Below are 19,276 nucleotides of genomic sequence, written 5' to 3'. Positions count from 1 at the left end.
GAGTCGAAGGTCGAAGTGCGAAGTCGGCAATAAAAAATGAAACCGCTCTCAGGATTTATCGAGCCAGTGTTGCACATGCCCTAACTGCTGATTTTTGTTTTGTTGACTACCCGAAATAGATAGCTGAGGCTTACCGCATTGTCAACTCCAAGTGTTTCTTTTTCCTTTTTTGTAAGTTAAGCTTAAGACACGTATAAATTTCATGTTCACGTGTTCACACATCCTAGGCTTAATATCTCGCCCCTCCCTTAAGCTTTGAAAGGGCACATTAAAAGTTTGTCGTCACCCTGTCGACCCAATTCACAACTCAGGGTTCGCGTCGTCTCCACAAAAAAAAAAAAAAAAAAAAAAAAAAAAAAAAAAAAACTTAGCAGTCAAGACCTCTGATGTTCAGAAACCGCAATCTTCCCCCATTTCGGTGGCACGCCGCTCACAAACTCACTTTAGAGTTCCGTGTGTTGCGGTAAAACTTCCACCGAAGTTATCAAATGCGTGCTTGAGAATCAAGGCTATCGTATTCGCATGCACATGACACTACTTGCGACGGTACATTTCTTTTAACGAAACCCTTCTTGTTCTTATATTTTTCCGCACTTTAATTTGGAGTACACTTCCGTTTAGACAGTAAATTTTCAGCACCCCCGTGCTCTAAACATACATTGGCATCGACGGTGGACCCTTTCCTCGGCGCAAGGTATGCAGCAGCGCGGTCGTACACGCAGGTGTGTGTGTGCCAGCTGATCGGAAAAGGCGCCAGCGCTGAGGGATCTGGTTCGGCCCAGCTGACCCACACAAGCGTCGATGAAGGTGTCGGTGCGGGTACGCGGCGAGTGGCTGGCCGTGCCCTGCCGCGACGGCCGCCAAACTGTGCGCTGGCTGGGCGAGGAGGCGCTGCGGCGCTACATGAAGCTCAAGCCGTCCTCCTTCCTGGACGGCCGCACCGAGAAAGTCTACCAGGTCCGCAAGACCCGCGGAGGTGCTATTATTGACGGCGACGACGTCATCAGGAACGTCCTCGACGACAATGAGTTCCTCTCAGTGGGTGAGCACAAGGCGCACGCCACTTCGAGCGTGGTAGCTCGCGCTAGCGGATTCCTTAGATAAAAGTTGCGCTAACGGACATCTGCTGTTTGAAAAAGAAAAGTTAAGGAGAAGCCATGCATGGAGCACGGTACGTGATGTCACACAATAAGTCCGATGAACCAAAGGTGTCAATGAAGTGATTTCGCCTAATGTTTGTCGCAGTTCGCAACGCTTACAGATCCTGATTTTGTCACGTAAAACCCCAGATTTTTTAACGCTTACAGGTGACATGCTTAGCCGCAGTGAAGCGCTGTGTAAGACAATCTCGCGACCTTGCTCAGTCTGCGAAAGGACATGAGACGCCAGAGGTCGCCGTTTCGCATACCGTTGGTCTGATCGAAAGCGGAGGTGGTTTTGTCCTACTGACTCGCCAGTAGCAGCAGGCTGATCGTTCTTATACACGCGCAGTAGGGTTCTCGCTTACACACGATTCAAAAAAGAGTCAAATATTCAGTCAAGAGAAAAAACAAGGTCGAGATAAGCGGGGCGCTCATAACCTCAATGTGCGTGTGTGCGTGTGTGTGCGCCCGTATGTGTGCGTGCGTGTGCGTGCATGCGTGCGCAAGTTACGGAGTATTATCAGTACCAACATTGATGCACTACATTTCATAAGTACCTCATTTTATCGACATAAAAGTGCATGCACTCGCGCTAGCTTCTAACCTCTGTGTTCCGAGAGGAAAATAATTTTGTTGTATGGGGAGTCTCATGCGCCACGTGTCTGAAACACCTTAACCAGTCTGCTGTTCAACTTTATAAGGTGTGGTAAGCTGACGAAGATGGTAAGCTGACAAAGATGGCAAGCTGAAGGACAATAGTACACGTGGTAGCTGCTTCATGGCTTTTCCACTTCTCTGAGGCATCTATTCTTGAACCCAAACGAGTGCCCCTCTTAACCCCTCCACCCTCGCCTCTTAAAGCGACTGCCACCTTGGAAGTTGCTAAAGCCTCAAATGCTTCGAAGATGGCGGGCGCGCACGTATGAGTGATGGGTACACGAGAACTCCTAGCAACAAGACGAATTGTTTATATTGCACAGCAGTATCCGACGCAACAGTCAACATTCCACCACTTAGTCAAAAAAGTATCGGAACAATCGGGTGTCCTTACATTATGACGATTAGTACCTAGTATACTGATGACGTAGTGTGGTTATTGGTGCTTGACATTTAGCCCATCTGCCCCCCCCCCCCCCCTGCAAGAGACAGATTAAACAGGAAGTATAATGATAACAGGCCACGAGGACTGAAAATAATTATTAGAATGAAAGCACCTTCTGCTTTGTTGTAGCGCAGGCAGAACGACAGGGACAGAGAAATGTACATCAGACAAACACAAAGCACTAATATGCCTGTCTGTGTCCCTGTCGTTCTGCCTGCGCTACAATAAAGTAAAAAATTCCAAACCAGCATGTCCATGTAGCTACCCTCATGAAAGCACCGGTTGGTTTAAGTAGCTTCGCCACCCAACCACCCAAGACCGGCCCTTACTTCTCTCTCTTTTTTTTTTTTGCCTTCTTTTTTTGCTTCGCAATATGGATGCGCTGAAGCGTCTTTTGAATTTCTTGAGGATTGATTAAATTCAAAACCTACGTGAATCGATTTCAATTTTATTTTATGTGGGCATTTATGTTGTCCACTAAAAAAAGTTAAATTTGCCCTAGTTCGTCTATTCAGTCATTTCATCTGCTTTACGATAATTTTTTTTATCAGAGGTGTGTTTAAGAGATATGGGTACCCTCGTGTATATTGCCTATGTCTTTTCTTTTAGTTTCACAACATCACACAATGGTAGTTCAGATCGAAATGCAGTGGAAACGATGTTGTAGCTGTAACATCGTTAGGCTTGTTGCGAATATCAATTTTTGGTTCAAAGCAAAGTCGAAGCGAATAGTAATTGTAGTGTGAAATAATTTCGAAGCGAACAATTCGAATAGCTGTCGGATTTGCATAAAACCTTGACACAAGGGCCAGATGTTGACAAATCTAAAAAAATAGTTGGTTATTTACTTGCAAAAAAAAAAAGAAACAGGTTGATCTCTGGAGTTAGCTTGTTTTCAAAGTGCCGTTATTAAGATATTTTTTTGCAAAAATGCAAGTTCAACATTTCTTGCAACTACAACAGCACATAAAATTCGTTTGCAGGCTCTTGCTCACTGTTTCGCTACAGTCTACTTAACATTTCGTGGTGTGTGAGGCCACAGGAGCGCTTCGCTTTTGCCCATCTTGCGTGGTTGCGATGCGGTGAAGTGCGACCGTGACTGCGCGACGCTGGCTATTTATGCCGTGTTGCGCAAGTTCAGCAGATTCTGTAAACGCACAGATGAACTTGGTAGGCACGTTCAACGCCTTTGCGGTCCTCAATCGAGCCCGTGCAAATGATCTGGGGCCCGATCACCAAATGAGCGGCAAACTTCCCGCGACAGTTTGCCGCTCACGGCTGCGCCTACCTTGGCTGCTAGGCATGGCCAGCGCTGTTTCGCATCGTGTCGGTCACCAGAGTGACGAAAATGTATTCACAGCGGCCGCACGGCTCTCGGGAAGCCGTACAGCTGCTGCGAATACCTAATATGTTTGAATAATCGAGCCGGTGCAGAAATCAGTAGGCGACTGTAAACGAATTCGTCTTTGCCGTGTCTTGGCCATGAGCTATGCGATGCGACTTGCTCACCAAAACCGAAGCTGTCGATTACGTTTTAATATTTACCATATTTCTGTGCGTATGAGAGGCACCGAAAATAAAAAAAAATAAAAGTAAAATCTGGGTGCGGGTTATATGCGAATATCGACTTGAGGTGTGGCTTCACGGGAGCGAAAATTTCGCCTCGAGGTATGGTTTCACGGCAGTGTGGCCCGCGCTGCCGTGAAACTACCTTTCGGGCAAAGTTCACGGCATCGGCGTCACCGAAGAGGCAGGGCACAGAGACGCTGGCCGAAGATACAACGTGGGCGATTCGTGCATCCACGAATGGAGACAGTTTTCACAAATATTTGGGCGTTGTATGCAGCATTCCTGCGAGTTATACGCGCGGACGTCTTTTTTGCTTCCGGGGTGTTGTAAGTGGGGGTGCAACTTACACGCGGAAAAATACGTATATTCGTTCGTTTTGAATACTTCGAATCAGTGGCTTAGCCAGTAATTTTTTTCGAGTGTGCACCCACTTGACAGGGGACGGGTAGGGTGAGGGGGGGGGGAGAAGGGAGGCGTTGGGGAGGGCGCATACGCAATATATCGGGGGGGGGGGGGGGGGGGGCACGTGCTCGGTGTTCCACCCTCTGGCTACGCCACTGTGTCGAATACTGTAATTCGAGCCAAAGTGAATATAAAATAGCATAATCATTATCGAATATTCGAAAATAACGAATATTCGCACTACCCTAAACATCTTGCGTTCGTCTGCAACATCTTGTAAGCCACAGTGCACATTTGAAGTCAAGAAGACGCAGTGCACATTTGAAGGTGTAAGCTGGTGCCTCACTTCATTTATGTTTTCAACGCAGTTCTCGAGACGGATCGGCCTTCACCGGTTACGGGCCCTGCTGAAATAACTTACGTCCCGGAGCAAGTGTATCCTTTACATAAAATTATTTGAGCAACCAAAAATCTGAAGTGGTGTAGTTGTGCGTAAACCTGGCGCTCTTCCGGCCGCGTTGTAGCTGCAGGTGTCTTTTTTTCCTTCAGTGATAAATTGTGATCCACATTAAATTCACGAATAAGCGAGTTACGCTTGAATATCGAGCGAGTGAAACATATAGCAAACTTAATTTGGCGGCAATTCAAGCCGTTAAACACTTGCGCAAATGACGGTTCGGTAGCTCTCTGCAGGGAACGTATGTAGTGGTTTTCAATTACGAGATCACCCAGATTTGTAAAATCTCCGACACGTTTGTGTAATTCTTCATGCCCTGAATGCATTTATAGTACCTTTTGTCGGAAGAGTTCCAGGAGTGAGTTTTGAGTGATATTCAAACTGAAGAAATGGGTGTCATTGAGTCCCTATGTGTATGCTCTGAGTAGACAGATATAGCCTTGGGATGGTTTTCATGTAAACTCAGCAGGCGGCAGAGCTGTGTTTGTCGGCGCATTTCTGGCTTGTTGGCGCATTTAGTTGGACGTTACACGAGTGACGTGTGAACACAAAATCCAAGCAGAATTAACATCAAGTTCTGTGTTAGGCTAGGGAAAACCTCTAGTGAGACATAGAACATGATTCAGCAAGTATATAGTAACGAAGCGTCATCGAGAAGCCGTGTCTTTGAATGGCACCAAAGGTTTCAGGAAAGAATAGATTCGGTGCAAAGCAATCCCAAAGTCGGCGTCAACGTCACATGTCGCTGTTTTTTTGTATTTCTATTTTTGGCTTTCGGTTTTTATTTATTTTTAATCATATAAGAGAGTGACAGCGCTCACGCACCACGCTATATATGAAACGTGCGAGACAGTTATACTGCATGAAAATCGCCGTTTACTGCGCGCATGATATCAAAAGAGCTGAAATTGAACAGGGATGTATGCGCCAGATCTTACGCAACAATTTAGGGAAACGGAAACTGAATACTAAATTATCCCCCACACACTGACAGACGAACAGAAAAAAAAAACAGACGAACCATTGCTGCTGGACTTTTGCAAAGGGCCAGAAGTGATCCCACATATGTGTTAAGCACCATTGCCGGAGATTAAGTTCGTGCTGGCAGTATGACCCTCAAAGGAAGCGACAAAGCGCCGACGAGGTTTACGTCTCTGTGAAGCGAGTAGCATCGAAAACAAGGACAATGCTGATCGTATATTTGTTGCTATAGGCTTGGTGCACCATGCTTATCTGCCTGAAGGACAAACAATAAAAGAACGTGGTAAAACTTTTGCGCAAAGCGATTTGGCGCCACCATCCTGATTAGACATCATCTGGATCTTGTTGCACAACATGCGATGTTCCACGCAGCTGTATCAGTCCGGGAATATCAGGCCAAACACCCATAATCCTGCTATAAACACAGACGCCATATTCACCAAACCTGTCACCGTGTGAAACTGGCCGCTCAAAGGGAAGCGTCATGAAGATACTGGAGCAATCCCCATTGCTGTCAGTAATGTGCTGAAGATTATATCTGGGATGAAGATTTCTCTGCTTGCTCCCATGACCTCCAGAAACGGTGGCAGCTATGTGTAGATCGCCGACGGGACTACATTGACAAGAACGAGAGTCATTAGTAGAGAAATTGAATGAACAATATTTTTACGAGCCCAGTCCTGTAACTTTTACGAGAAAGGTTGTATTTAGGTGGTGACACAGTATTTCTTCGATAGTAAACCTTTGCCGAGACATACCATAAATCATTATTAAACGGTGCGTATAGACGGCTGTTGCTAAAATTCCTTCACAAACATCCGCAGCCCAGGAAAGTTCAAGCCACCTACACAGGTATGCCGATCCATTTTAAATGGGTTTCTGCCAATTTCCTCAATTGTAAACAAGCTGCGAAGAAGCAAAACGAGCGAAGTGGCGCTTCGCATGGATTAATTCGTGCATATTTTAGCGCCATGCAGCCGGAGTGTGCCTGTGATAACGCCTTTTATAAGTTTCGTTTCTCTTGTATTTTTAGATGATAACTATAGACGGCAACAATCTTACTCCAGATGTCCTGCTCGAGCTAGGCAGAGGCAATTACAAAATTCAGGTGCGTATATATGTGCTTCTTTGCAATCGTGTGGACTTTGAAGCGCTGTACATTAATAAAATCGCGGTGTCGTTATTTCTTTCTGTTTATTTTGCTGTCATTTACTTTGCTGTTATTTTGACTCGCAGCTGAGCAGCGACTCTATCGAAAGAGTCAGAATGGCCAGAGAGATGCTGGAGGCCATTCTGAAGGAAAATAAAGGTAGGCTTGATGGCTGGGGCCATGTTGTGTGCAGCGCGCGAAAAATGACAACACTTGTGGTAAATAAATTACTGATCATGTTTTGAATTTTAAAGCGTCGCGTGCCTCATATAGTATGAGCATTTCCGCTAACACACAAGGATTGTTGCGGAAAGTGGTAAATGACGCGTACTTGCAGAAGGAATGTACATCATTGGTTATAAACAGTTTGCTTTTCATAGCTTACTAGATGCAATCACTACAAAAAATAATAATAAAAAAAGAAGCGTTCAGTCACCTTTCAATGCGACGTTTTCTGCAGAGGAAAATAAGCCTTTCGGTGTTATTGTACTCTACTGCATTGCCGTATTATCCAAGTGTAGTTGATACAGCAGCGATAAAGCTTTGTGATATTGCATAAGAGCACATGGAGGTCGAATTATTGTGTTGCAGAGAATGTCTTCAAACGCTGGAGTTTGCGCAATATTTTTTTTTCTCACTGTCACTCAGTGAAATATTCAGTGCGCACGGCCATGCATGAGTATCACGCCACACCTAATAAAATGAAATACTGTTTAAATCCGAAACTAAGAAGTCGTAACATTAGTAAATTGTTAAAAAAAAGAGGGAAGATAATCGGGGGCCTGGCGAAGTTGCGCTTGATGCTTTGAGATAACTTCAGTTTACCACCACATTTTTTGTCCCGGGTGTCGAGTCTCGGACCAGGACGAATTTTTCTTCAACTGCGAGGCTTTTCTTTCGAGGAACCCGTATGGGTTTCCTTTGTAGCAATTGCTACATTTGGGTGGATGTCTCATTTCCTTTAATTACTTCTCTACACCTAGCGGGTTTCCGCTGAACTATTACGTCATAAACAGTGTACGTAAGAAAACCCAAGATATTACTTTTCTAACTTTTTTTTTTCAGTGGCATACGGCTTAAATACGGGCTTTGGCAAATTTGCCCGAGTAGTTATTCCCGACGACAAGCTCAAGTAAGTAGATGACACGATTGTGTTTTCTTTGCCCCTTAAAGTGTGAGCCACTAGTGAAAAATTCTTACAAGCATTTCGTTTCGTCCGTTCTAGGGAGCTGCAAGAAAATCTAGTTCGGTCGCATGCGGCAGGTAAGATCATCGAAACTCTTTACTCCAGTTTCATTGGCTGCACTATTATTCTGAGTTGAAGAGACGCAGACTCATAATTTTATCAGAACACATTAATAGCAGTTGTAATAGACCGCTTTATTAAACAATTTGGAATACCACTTGTGCTACGTTACTTGGCTGCACTATTTTTTTCAAGTCGCCTTTTGCTGATGAAATTTAGCTGTGAATATTCAAGGACTTGAACGCGCGTTCACGTTTATGCTAAAAACACAGGGCTTAACATCAAAAAAAAAAAGAAAGAAAGAAAGAAAGAAAGAGCTGAATGAACATGAACGAACAAGCGCTTATTTCTGTAAATTTTCTATCTCCTTTCTTGTTTCTTTATTTTTTAAATTTCTTTTTTACCGTGCCATACGCAGTCCAGTCCCGCTTGACGCGTTGGATGCACCCCGAAATTTCAAAGGCCCGCACGCAATCGCCGAGCCTTGAGCGCTCGCAACGTTTTTGTCCGATGCTCCGCATCCGAGCCGGATAGATGTTTGTGCCGATCGAGTTCTCATGTCTGAGCACAGCCGTGGTCGATCAAAATATTTACAAAGTTCAAAGCGCAGACAGTACGTATGTGCCACACTGCAGCCATTTATTAAATACTTGCGGTAGTCGCACGTTGAGACACGCGTGCGCTGTACTCTTGACTAGCGCATCTCAGAGAGAGAAAGGGAGGATCATTTATTTGTGGAAATGTAGAGAGGTCAACCTGAGGCTCTGTAGCTTGCTACTCTTCTCAGAGGGTAGAGGAGAAATAAGACGGGTATGAGAAGTGATTATGAGGATGCGACTACCTACAAGATAAGACTTTTGAGATGGGCCTGACCTTTTGTCATCCTCTGAACAGTTGCGAAGCGGTCAACGCAGTTGAAGCTATGGCCAAGATTTAAATGTCGTTGTCCAGCACACCTGTAAAACGAGCTTACTGCGAGGTTAAGCACCACGTGCGCTAATATATAGGATAATATTCGAGACAGATTAACATACTGCGTAAATTATGGAAAACTTTCACCATAAAAAAATCAACTATATCATAACGTATGAAGCTGAAAATATTTTTTAGCAGCGCGTAGTACTCTCTCTCATTTACACCAAGCCTAGCTAAGACTATATCGTTGCTTCATACTCATATTTTTTTGCCCTCAATGTCCTCTCTTTTCCAGACTATATCCATACAACAAGAGACCAGCAAACTCAAACAGGGAAAGAAACAGCGAGTAAAAAAGCGCGTACTAGAAGGTCCCCACGTACATTGTTCGAACTTCCTAGTCCATGTCATTGTCCGCTCTTTTTCTTCCCCTATTTCAGTATGCTTAGCAATGAACTTTAGCTCAAAGCTCCCCTTTAATGGAAAATTCGTCGGCCCTTTTCACGCGCGAGGTTAGCGAATTCGTTTTGTGAAAGCCTGAACATATTGCATCAGCTCACATCGGCTTTTCTTTTCGCTTTTGTACCTGAGTAAGGGACTCGGCAGTGTCAATAATAATAATAATAATAATAATAATAATAATAATAATAATAATAATAATAATAATAATAATAATAATAATAATAATTCACAGTGGCAGGTCTAACATGTGTTACAGTGCCATGAGCTGAAGCTTTCACCACAACAGCTAAGCTGATGGCATGCTGAAAACGTCAGTGCGCCTTCCAAAAGTACGCGACACGAGTCTCGGGCACTGAAAATGGGATACATGGAGCGCAATACGTTTGCTAAAAAAAAGAAAAAATACAGTCGTATCGTTTTAAAAGCGTGTAAAAAGGGGGCGTAGAAAAGTTTTTAGCGTACGCATGCCAAAACCTGGCTCCGTTCGTCAACAACCCTGCATAACTAAATGGCAGGGGGAAACTATCCATGCTGTAATACGCAAGCTTATGCTGCTTCCCCTGACCTATAGCGCCCGATGCAGAGAGTATAGCCAGGGCATGTATTCTTATCGCGACCAGCATGACGTCATATGGGACGATTACAAAAGCGTAGCGGCCCTTAAACATTTATTGTGGGCCTTTATCATGGCTTGAAAATCGATTTTGAAGTAAACGACGGTTGCAGTTTCTCCTGAAATTACAATCGTTTGACTCCTACCTATAGATGTGGCTATCCACACGCTCATAGGATTCAAAAGGAGTCCACCCTACTGATAGTCACGTGCTGTAATGCTGCGATTTGCAGTTCGCGCGTCTCGATTGGCACCTGGCATCGCCTATGTGCGTCCAGCCGCAACGGCAACACGAACTTTTCTTTTCCTTGACCAGGAGTTGGCAACCCTTTGTCTCCGGAAAAGACGCGCATGCTGCTCGCCCTTCGCATCAACGTGCTCTCCAAGGGCTACAGCGGCATATCCGTGGACTGCCTGCAGCAACTTGTGGAAGCTTTTAACGGTGACTGCAGCTTTATTGCTTTTCCCCTCTTTTCTCCTAGTACAATCCACGATTCGGCCACGGGCATGCCACGTCGGGTTCGCTGACTCACGAGTCATGAAATGAACAGTGGATGCTGATGAGGGGTGCACAATTTGGATCTACCTGAACACATTGGTCATTGCGAACGCGTAAATGACACGTGCAAGACTGCTGCAGCACATGTGGGCGCATTGATGCAGCAAACTGATCCCGGAGAGCCGATGGCGAACATGTGTCTACGGTTTCATAAGGGTTGCCGAAATTGAGTCGTTGTCGTTTTTATACAGCAAGACAGCCCAAAGAATAGATCTACTGAGCGAATGTTTTGCCAATATAGCTTTGTTTCGAAAATTGCTCAAGCTTCTGCGCAATTTCGCTGTCGCAACAGTTACCAGCATGCAACCTATGACCTCTTAAGTTCTGTCATTTGCCCCTTGAAGTTATCAGAGAAAGCAATACTTATAAATGATGAGGTACAATTAAAAAAGTCGCAGTTTCGCCCAAAAGGCGAAGCATCAATTGCGATAAGAAATTAGTAGAGAGTTATACGGAGTAAATATAGTAGTTTTATCGGCAGCATGAACTTGGACACATTCGCTTACTAACTGAAATAACAAGCATAGTGTCAGCGCGCACAAGCAAACATGAATACAGCACACTCGATGACCGCAGACAACCACTGTCAAAACGCTGGCGTGAGCAAGCGCGCCGGCAGGAGCGATTGAAGTTTCGTGCGGTCTATCGCTTCAACGGAAACTGAGCGGCGGAAGCACAGCGCATACAAAGGTTAAGAGCCATGTGGAGATCGCTTTCAAGATAAGGTGCGCCTCACACGTGCACCGTATCAGATATGCGTCACGCGTGCGTCTGAGCCACTGAGCGCGCGTCGCTGCTGTTCCGGAGTAGATGCGATAGACGCTTCACGCGTCTGTCAGGATTACTTCCTCCGACTTCCGTCGTGAGGCGCCACCCTGAGGGTACTCTCCCCCACGACCGTAAAACAGGCGCGAACGCTAGCCGATGGGGGAGAGCAGGAAAGGGCAGTCGGAGAGGGTGGTGAACCGTTGGATCAGCCGCATCTGGCTGGCATTGAAAAAATAGAGGAGGAGCTGGTAGCAGCCGCGCCCCCTCCCTCCAGTGCTGCCTTCCGGCTTTCCTCCTTTCGCGTGGGAGATTGAGTCGCCAGTTCACCTCGCGCCCGGTCGCAAGATACGCATTTGGTACCACTTTGGTACCACAGCTAAACGTCGCCTCCCCTCCCTCCCTCCCAACCCCCCACGACCTTTCGCACGACGAAAGACGGCGCGTTTGCTCTCCGACGTGCGTTCGCTCTCCGTGAAAGCGCGCGTCCCTCGCGCGCTTTCACTAGCACATACAGCATACGGCGCGCGGTGACGGTTTTATCGCCGTTAGACTCTATACGTAACCTCACGGCGACGGCAAAAATGCTCTTGGAGTGTCCATATAATTGCTATCGCAATAAAACTGCAGTAGGGTATTAGACCAGGCTAGTTAGTGTTCCATCTTGTTAAACAGCGCGAAACGAGACAAAAGAACATTTAAGAATGAGGCTACTTTAAACCTTGTTCTTTAGGGTTGATAAGACCATGTTCCGGATGCAGTCCACAGTACGTTGACCGGCCTAAAACCATACATGCACCTAAGAAATTTATCTGCCTGTCTTATATAGGAAAGTGGTCGCAAAACTTTTAGCAGTCACAAGCATATTCCGCTCAGACGTTATCAGACGGCCACTTGAGTACTTGTTATTTTTAGGTAAAGCATGGCAAGAAAAGAAGTGACGTCGTGTTGTGGCTATAACAACTAAAGAGCGACACACTTATGGTGGGGCAACCCCGAGAAAAATTATTGAGTCAAGCAATCTAATTTTCGGTTCCGCACATCAAATACATGCCTTAGGCGACTCTTGTACGACCTCCATCTCTCCCCAATGCAAGTACCTCAGGAATCACACTTCTACTCATACCCAATAAAACGATAATTCTCACTCGATGGACTCCTCGGGCAGGCCCCAGTGACGTGCTTAGGTTAAATTAAATGCTATGGAAACGTTCATCTTCTGCACAGCGTTTTGTAGCAGAGCGAGTGCGTCTTGGTGCTCTCATGGTCGTATCGTCAACTTGGTATTTACCAAAATTTGCATAGTATGACAAGAGTGAATGACGAACATAAATGATAGGTTACGACATGAATATCATGACGTGTGTCATGTAGGTTATGAAACAGCGTTAGGTGCGCGGCGCCATCGATACGCCTTCATTCGTTTCGTCACAGCAGCACGGCGCGGTGCGCTTCAGCTTTTTCAGCATCGATAAGCTGATGCGAAGAAACCGCCTCGGCTTTGTGAAGCGCTGTGCTATTGCCGCTTAGACAGGAGTGCATGAGTTGGACGACGACGCGAGTTTGACGACACCCCGCTCGGCGTTGACGCCAGTGCCACCGAATACGAACATCTGCGCGCAGCTCTGCTCGTCAGTCGATTCCTCACATCAGCGTCACAGCGTGAGAACACCACCGATCGTAATGATTCACCGTGCTAGGGAAACGGCGACGCGGCTTCTTACCTCATGAGCGCTGGCGTAGTAAAATGGTCTTATATTTGCAATTACCACGATTTTCTGTTAGGCGCTATTATGTCACCTACATGTGTTAATATTGGCATTGTATGCTGGACACGTCGATGCTGACAGTACTTTGCTGAAGACTACATGCATTTCAGCTCCGGTTCAGAATCAGTTCAGCTTGTTTTATTATCTTTTTTTTTTTTCGGAAGCTGAATTCAGAGTGAACAACTCACACCCAAACATGCATGACCCCACGATATCGGCCATTATACAGAAGTACCACAGCACGTGTACTTTGTAACTGCAATGCTATCCGTGAAGTGTTATAACGGTCGTGTTCACGTGCAATGCAGCGTCTTGCCTTTCGTGGGTGCCAGAGCAAGGCACCGTTGGAGCCAGCGGTGACCTGGCACCCCTAGCTCACCTGGCGCTCGGCTTGATCGGCGAGGGCAAGATGTGGAGCCCCGAGACCGGCTGGGGCGACGCCCAATACGTGAGTAGGGCGTTCTCACGCATCGCTTTCCCTCTTATTCGTCTCCGGCAATCGATTCTGTGCGCTTGCGATATTCATGCATAATGGGCCACACGCTGACAGAGTCAAAAGACGTGAAAGATCGCAGGATGGTTCCCATACAGTGGTACGGCGGAGTGGCATGGGGTGAGGTGGGGAGGTGGGGGTAGGGGGCTTCCAACGTTTTTTGAAGAATTCTCATCGGCTGCAGCGGTGTCCAGAAAGGATTTCATCCAACAATTTTTTTTCTTTTTCAATTTTAGGAGTCCGCGTGTCTTAAACTCAATGCGACTGCCTCGGCGCTGCGCACTTCCATCTAAGTATATATGATAAAAAAACTGTAGTTCGTAGTTATCTCAAACATTCAGGTGCTTTACTAGCCCGGGCCTGCTGTGTGGTTGCGCCCAATCATCCTTTTCACAGCTATCATATTCGATGTAATGCAAAATTCACTAGTGTGCAAAATAATGACGCAATGTTTCTTCGTGTAATAGCAACGTTGAGACAGGTAAGTAAAGTTCTGTGTTGCTTGCAGTGTTAAGTAATAATCGATATCACCGTTTTTTTTTTTTGCAGGTACTAGAATCGCACAAGCTAAAACCGATTACACTAAAGCCGAAGGAGGTACGTGTGACTATTTTTATGACGTTTAGAATTATGGTGATGATGATGATATAAGAATAATACCATGCCCTTGGCATTATGAAAGCTAAAGACGTTGCCGTCCTTTGCGCAGGGTCTTTGTCTCCTGAATGGAACGCAGCTGATCACATCTATTGGTGCTGAAGGTAGGATAACAAAGGTTTTTACTTCGAGAAGTATGGCCTCTCGCATTTAAACCAGAACTAGACAATACCTTTATGTGTATAAATCAATTATTTCCGAGCGTGGCTTTAAATACAAAATACATTGCATGTTCTACTAAACGGCGGAAAAACAAAAGTAAGAATCACACGGAAGACAGGTCATACAAAGAAGGACAAGAACGCGACGTATCCTACCCCGATGTTTTCATCAGTGAGCCATCCTTAACAGGGTGTGGAACCGAACCGGAACCGAACCAAACTGACATGGTTTCCGCTCTCTTGGAACCGAACCCTAGCCGGAAAGTTTTGGAGGAACCATTCCAAACCGGTTAGACCACAACTACAGCTCAGAGCCATTCTTGCGGAATTTCTATGTCCATGCAGGTCATAGAAATTCAGCAGCTGAGTCGACGGCGTCTCTTGCGTCAATTCGTCGCAGCACTCGGAGTGTTACGTCGGGAACAGTCATATGACTCGCTACAGATCACTCAACTGTACGTATTGTCGGTGCGTACTGTCTATACCTATTAGCACACACTAATGCGTACGACATATTTATATTCCACACCTCGAAATTAGTAGTAGCAGCGAATTGCCGTACTCCCGGTGTTAAATTTGTCATCGTCGCAGTTTATGCACCGAATCATGCTCCACTGGAACCATTGCTCAATGAAACTCAAGTTTGCATCACTCACATATTGGTAATCATTGCCGACAACTTCAATGCGAATCACTTAATTTTGGGCCCGGTTCATGGAGATACGCGCGGCGCACAGTTATCACAATTCCCATCCACCAGTGATCTTGCATTACTCAATAACCCTCGACCCCAACCTATATTTCAATGGCATATGGCGCTCACAGCTGGATTGATGGCACGTTAGCATCGCTTGCTCAGAGATAACGTGGTAGGGATAACGTGGTAGGATAACATCAACATCAGAAACCACTGCAATTACGCATGACTACCTAACCAAGATTCACATTGTTATGGAAGCGCTCAGAGCACACGTCAGGCAATTTGCTCGCGCCCCTTTCCACTATCTAGCCTGACTGCCGGAAGACCGACCATGCGCCTCTGTTTTTCAGACGATATACTGCCTTATTGTGTATACCTTCCATCAGCTTACACGGCTGCAGAGAGAGTTTTGTTTTCCCCTTGGTGCTTGGTTCAGCCCCAAGTTCGACTGACAGTACCAGAAATTCGAACGAAGGCACAACTCTCATCACCAGCTCTCAAGCAACTTTCGGTAATCCTGCTGTACGAAAAATACAGTGATCATACCCATCTATACACTGATGGTTCAACTAGCGTGGACGGTTTGCAAGATCAGTGATTTTTTCCTACGAAAGTCACCATCTTGAAGTTCAAGACATCCCACCAGACATCGACAGCCGCGGAGCTTGCTGCTCTTCGTAGCGCACTTCGCATAATTCGTGAGGAACACTCCAAAAAATAGAGTGTTTTCAGTGACTCCAAGGCAGCTCTACATTGCTTGCTTTCCGCCTTACGCCGTGGACCCTACGAACAACTAGTTCTAGAAATCCGAGAGCTGCTTCATGGCCTCGTGGAGCAACTACACGACGTCACATTTCAGTGGCTCCCACTGTGGTGTAATGGGCAATGAATATTCCGATGAAGCTGCCCGATCTGCTCACGAAGACGGCAGTGCAAGAACCAATCCCGCTGTCAAGAACAAATGAAGCAGCGAAACTTCGAGTGCTTGCAAATGATGTCACACAATCGTTGTGGAACACACCTCCTTTCCAACACGCACGTCTGCATCAACTGGACCCCTGTCTTCGACTTCGACTATCCTGACCAGAGACAACGGTACTTTACCGATAGATAGATAGATAGATAGATAGATAGATAGATAGATAGATAGATAGATAGATAGATAGATAGATAGATAAACTTTATTGCAAAGATATAGTTTTGTCTTGCCCCAATGGGGCATCACTAATGGTCGGGGCCCCTAGTCCAGGGCTCCGCTGGCTCTTGCCATCTTCCCTGCTCTCTGGATCAGCTTTACCGACTGTGGCTTGGCATCGCTTTGGCAAAATCCTTTGCTTTCCGCATCAAAAGGGAAGATAGTGCTGCGTGTGACCACTGCGGCAGCGAGGAAACTATCGAACACGTTCATTGCCGTTGTCTCCGATACAGCGCATACAGGCAGTCACTCGCAACCGCGCTGGCGCGTCTTGACGACCGGCCGCATTCGAGTGGCATATTAGAGAGACTATAGTTTTCACGGACGTTCCCAACCTTTTCTATTTTTTTTCGTGACTTTGCTTTCTCTCTCCGCTATTCTTTCCGTCTTTCATTTCCTCTTACCCTTACCCCAGTGCAGAGTAGCGAACGAGAATCTTTTCGGGTTAACCTCCCTGCCTTTCCCTCCTCGTTTATCTTTCTCGATCTCACCTTATCCACGCTCCGTGAAACATTATATCAAATTAAAGATAAAAAGCTACACTGTTTAGTCATATCTCTTGATTTCAAAGGCTCTTTCAACAGCGTTTCGACAAAACCTTTACCAGTTTTCCCTGAACACCAAGCTGTCATTTACTAGCACCGGTGAGGCGTCAGTCACACTTTTAATTGGAAGTCCCCTATTGTTGTTCATAAGCTTTTAAATCTACGACTGTCAACACAGGCATACGCCGACAACATGACCAGTGGTTGTCATTTCTGCGACCAACCGCTCAGATCTAGGAGCAAAGGCACGCGAGGCACTCATTATATTATATCCGCCTGGGCACGTGATCAAGAGTCAGCATCAGCACAGAAAAGTCATGCTGCCTATGTACTTTCCCAATAGCCACGACAATTCGCAATCCCACCGTATGTTTGACTGGTGTCACCTTCGAATGCTATCATAAAATAAAAATCCTCGTTTTTTTTTTTCGTTTTTTTTTCATTCGAACTCATTGAGCATCCAAAGTACACCCGAACAAAACTAGAAATTATTTGCTCCTGTTTACTCACTTTTCTTAATGCACTACTCTGCATCCCCAGTTGACATCTGCCTTTTGTATCATATGCTCCACTCGTTTGCTGGCCGACATTTCCGACCTCTCCGTTAGTCACTTCAAAACTCACCTCCATACAACGCACTCTCCTACTCACCATCATGGGTGCATTCCGCACAACTCGTACGGAGTGCACTTATAGTTGTGAGGCGAGCACCTGTCCAGTCGCCTCTCCTATGTTATCTTGTTTTTGTGCTCAGTGTTTAGCTATGAGCATGTACCAACTAGCATGTCCGTTTTACTATATTACATGTTCTCTTAGAACTAGCTACCTTCTTTCATTAAAATAATATTAATACGTTATACGTGAGTACTTAACAATAGATTTGGTATCTTACTTTATTTTGTACAGAATGGACAACGAGCATGGGGAAATTCGAGAATCCAATGAAGGAGAAAATTTGGGGCAGGGATAACGCGGTAAAGCTTTGCATAGGCGCGCAAGTGGGCACGACGCCTACTGCATGTACAAATTCCGACCCCTAGATACAACTTTACATGACACATAATTTTTTAGATTTTTTTTCTTCAAGTTAATGTCTCCGCAAAAGAAAACGGTTTGCACTTTAAGCAGCTAGTAGGCAAGGGAACTTCTATGTTTCTCTAAAAGGACAATGCACATTTTGCAACCGAAGAAACGCGAATGTTTTTTTTTTTTTTTTTTTTTTCATCTTCGAACGCATTTGAACCCGAATGAACCGGCTCAGGATGCCCCGCACGGTTCGAACAGTTATTATTTTCGCTCCAGAGCTGAGCTTGAAAACCGAACCCGAACCGAACCCTAATATATTTCGGTTCGACACTCTCAATTCCTTAGTGCGTGACTCTAAAGCGGCTTACGTTTTGGCATACAATAATTAGCTATCAAGCTATTTCACTTGTGGAAAAGGAAATGAGAGATAAAAAGGGTTGAAAATAGCCTTGTGTGCTTGTTCACAAGAACGCACTGTCGGGCTTGTTGGTTCATGATCAATAACTTGCAGCGCGCGACAACGGGACAGAGACACAAACGTACATACCGTGACCGCTGACAGGCGACTGAATCTTTATGCGAATATCAGCCTTAGATACAATGACTTTTTTATCACCTTCTACGACCAGGCTTTCTTATCAACTGCTACGATAACACATCGAACACCCACCACGCTATCGCTTATTACGATGCTGTGGAAAGATATGTAACTTCTTTTCAGGAGAAACACACTGAAGGGCATGCTGACACATCAGTGTCTCTCTGGAAAAGAAAAACAATGAACACAATTACGCAGCATTGTAATGGGTGATAAGAAAGTCCCGCTTTGTTGTATAAAAGGTCGATCTTCGAAGACTCAGTTGCCAGTCACTGCTGTATGTACGGTTGCGTTCAATATGAGCTCTCACTTTCTCCAGCTACGGAGCAAGGGAGAAGGCCTATTCAGGCACTCTATATTATTATTATTATTATTATTATTATTATTATTATTATTATTATTATTATTCGCAGCCCTATTGCAACGGGGCAGCAACAAATAGTCACCTACCATGCTTGAGTTAATCAGGTTTTACGATACATCTATCGCAGTCTAGCATTTTCCTGATTTCCCTTTGATCTTTTCTTCCTTAAAACCAGTATATACATATTGTACAGCTGCCCATTCTTGTAACGACTTCGGTTCTATCAATCTGTCCCACGTTATTTTTTTTTTCACCAATACTCTAAACGACTCTAGCTTATCTCGGCTGCTGACCAGTCAATGCTTCCATCTGCTTTGACTCCCATGCACCTTCTGGAAGGTTCCCTACGGATCTTGCTGTGTGAGTATCGTTACGATGTGCTGAGTCGGTATGGGACTTTTGCTG

The 19,276-nt window shown here is 45.4% G+C and overlaps 1 protein-coding gene across 3 annotated transcripts in view; it reads left to right on the top strand.

The window, feature by feature from the left end:
* Nucleotides 1-669: 669 nt before the first annotated feature.
* LOC119436470 (histidine ammonia-lyase) overlaps nt 670-19,276 on the top strand; it is a 67,307-nt gene continuing 48,700 nt past the window's right edge. For all 3 annotated transcript variants that reach the window (XM_037703321.2, XM_049658054.1, XM_049658046.1), the window contains exons 1-11: nt 670-1,042; nt 4,584-4,650; nt 6,478-6,505; nt 6,687-6,761; nt 6,890-6,962; nt 7,869-7,935; nt 8,029-8,066; nt 10,356-10,481; nt 13,441-13,580; nt 14,175-14,222; nt 14,335-14,386. In XM_037703321.2, the coding sequence (XP_037559249.1) occupies nt 802-1,042; nt 4,584-4,650; nt 6,478-6,505; nt 6,687-6,761; nt 6,890-6,962; nt 7,869-7,935; nt 8,029-8,066; nt 10,356-10,481; nt 13,441-13,580; nt 14,175-14,222; nt 14,335-14,386 (955 nt within the window). In that variant the 5' untranslated portion in view covers nt 670-801. The remainder of the gene's footprint in view (nt 1,043-4,583; nt 4,651-6,477; nt 6,506-6,686; nt 6,762-6,889; nt 6,963-7,868; nt 7,936-8,028; nt 8,067-10,355; nt 10,482-13,440; nt 13,581-14,174; nt 14,223-14,334; nt 14,387-19,276) is intronic.

Source organism: Dermacentor silvarum, chromosome 1 (genome assembly GCF_013339745.2).
Source record: "Dermacentor silvarum isolate Dsil-2018 chromosome 1, BIME_Dsil_1.4, whole genome shotgun sequence".
NCBI lineage: Eukaryota > Metazoa > Arthropoda > Arachnida > Ixodida > Ixodidae > Dermacentor > Dermacentor silvarum.
Note: the sequence above shows the minus strand (reverse complement) of the source record. Positions and strands in the feature narration are given on the sequence as shown.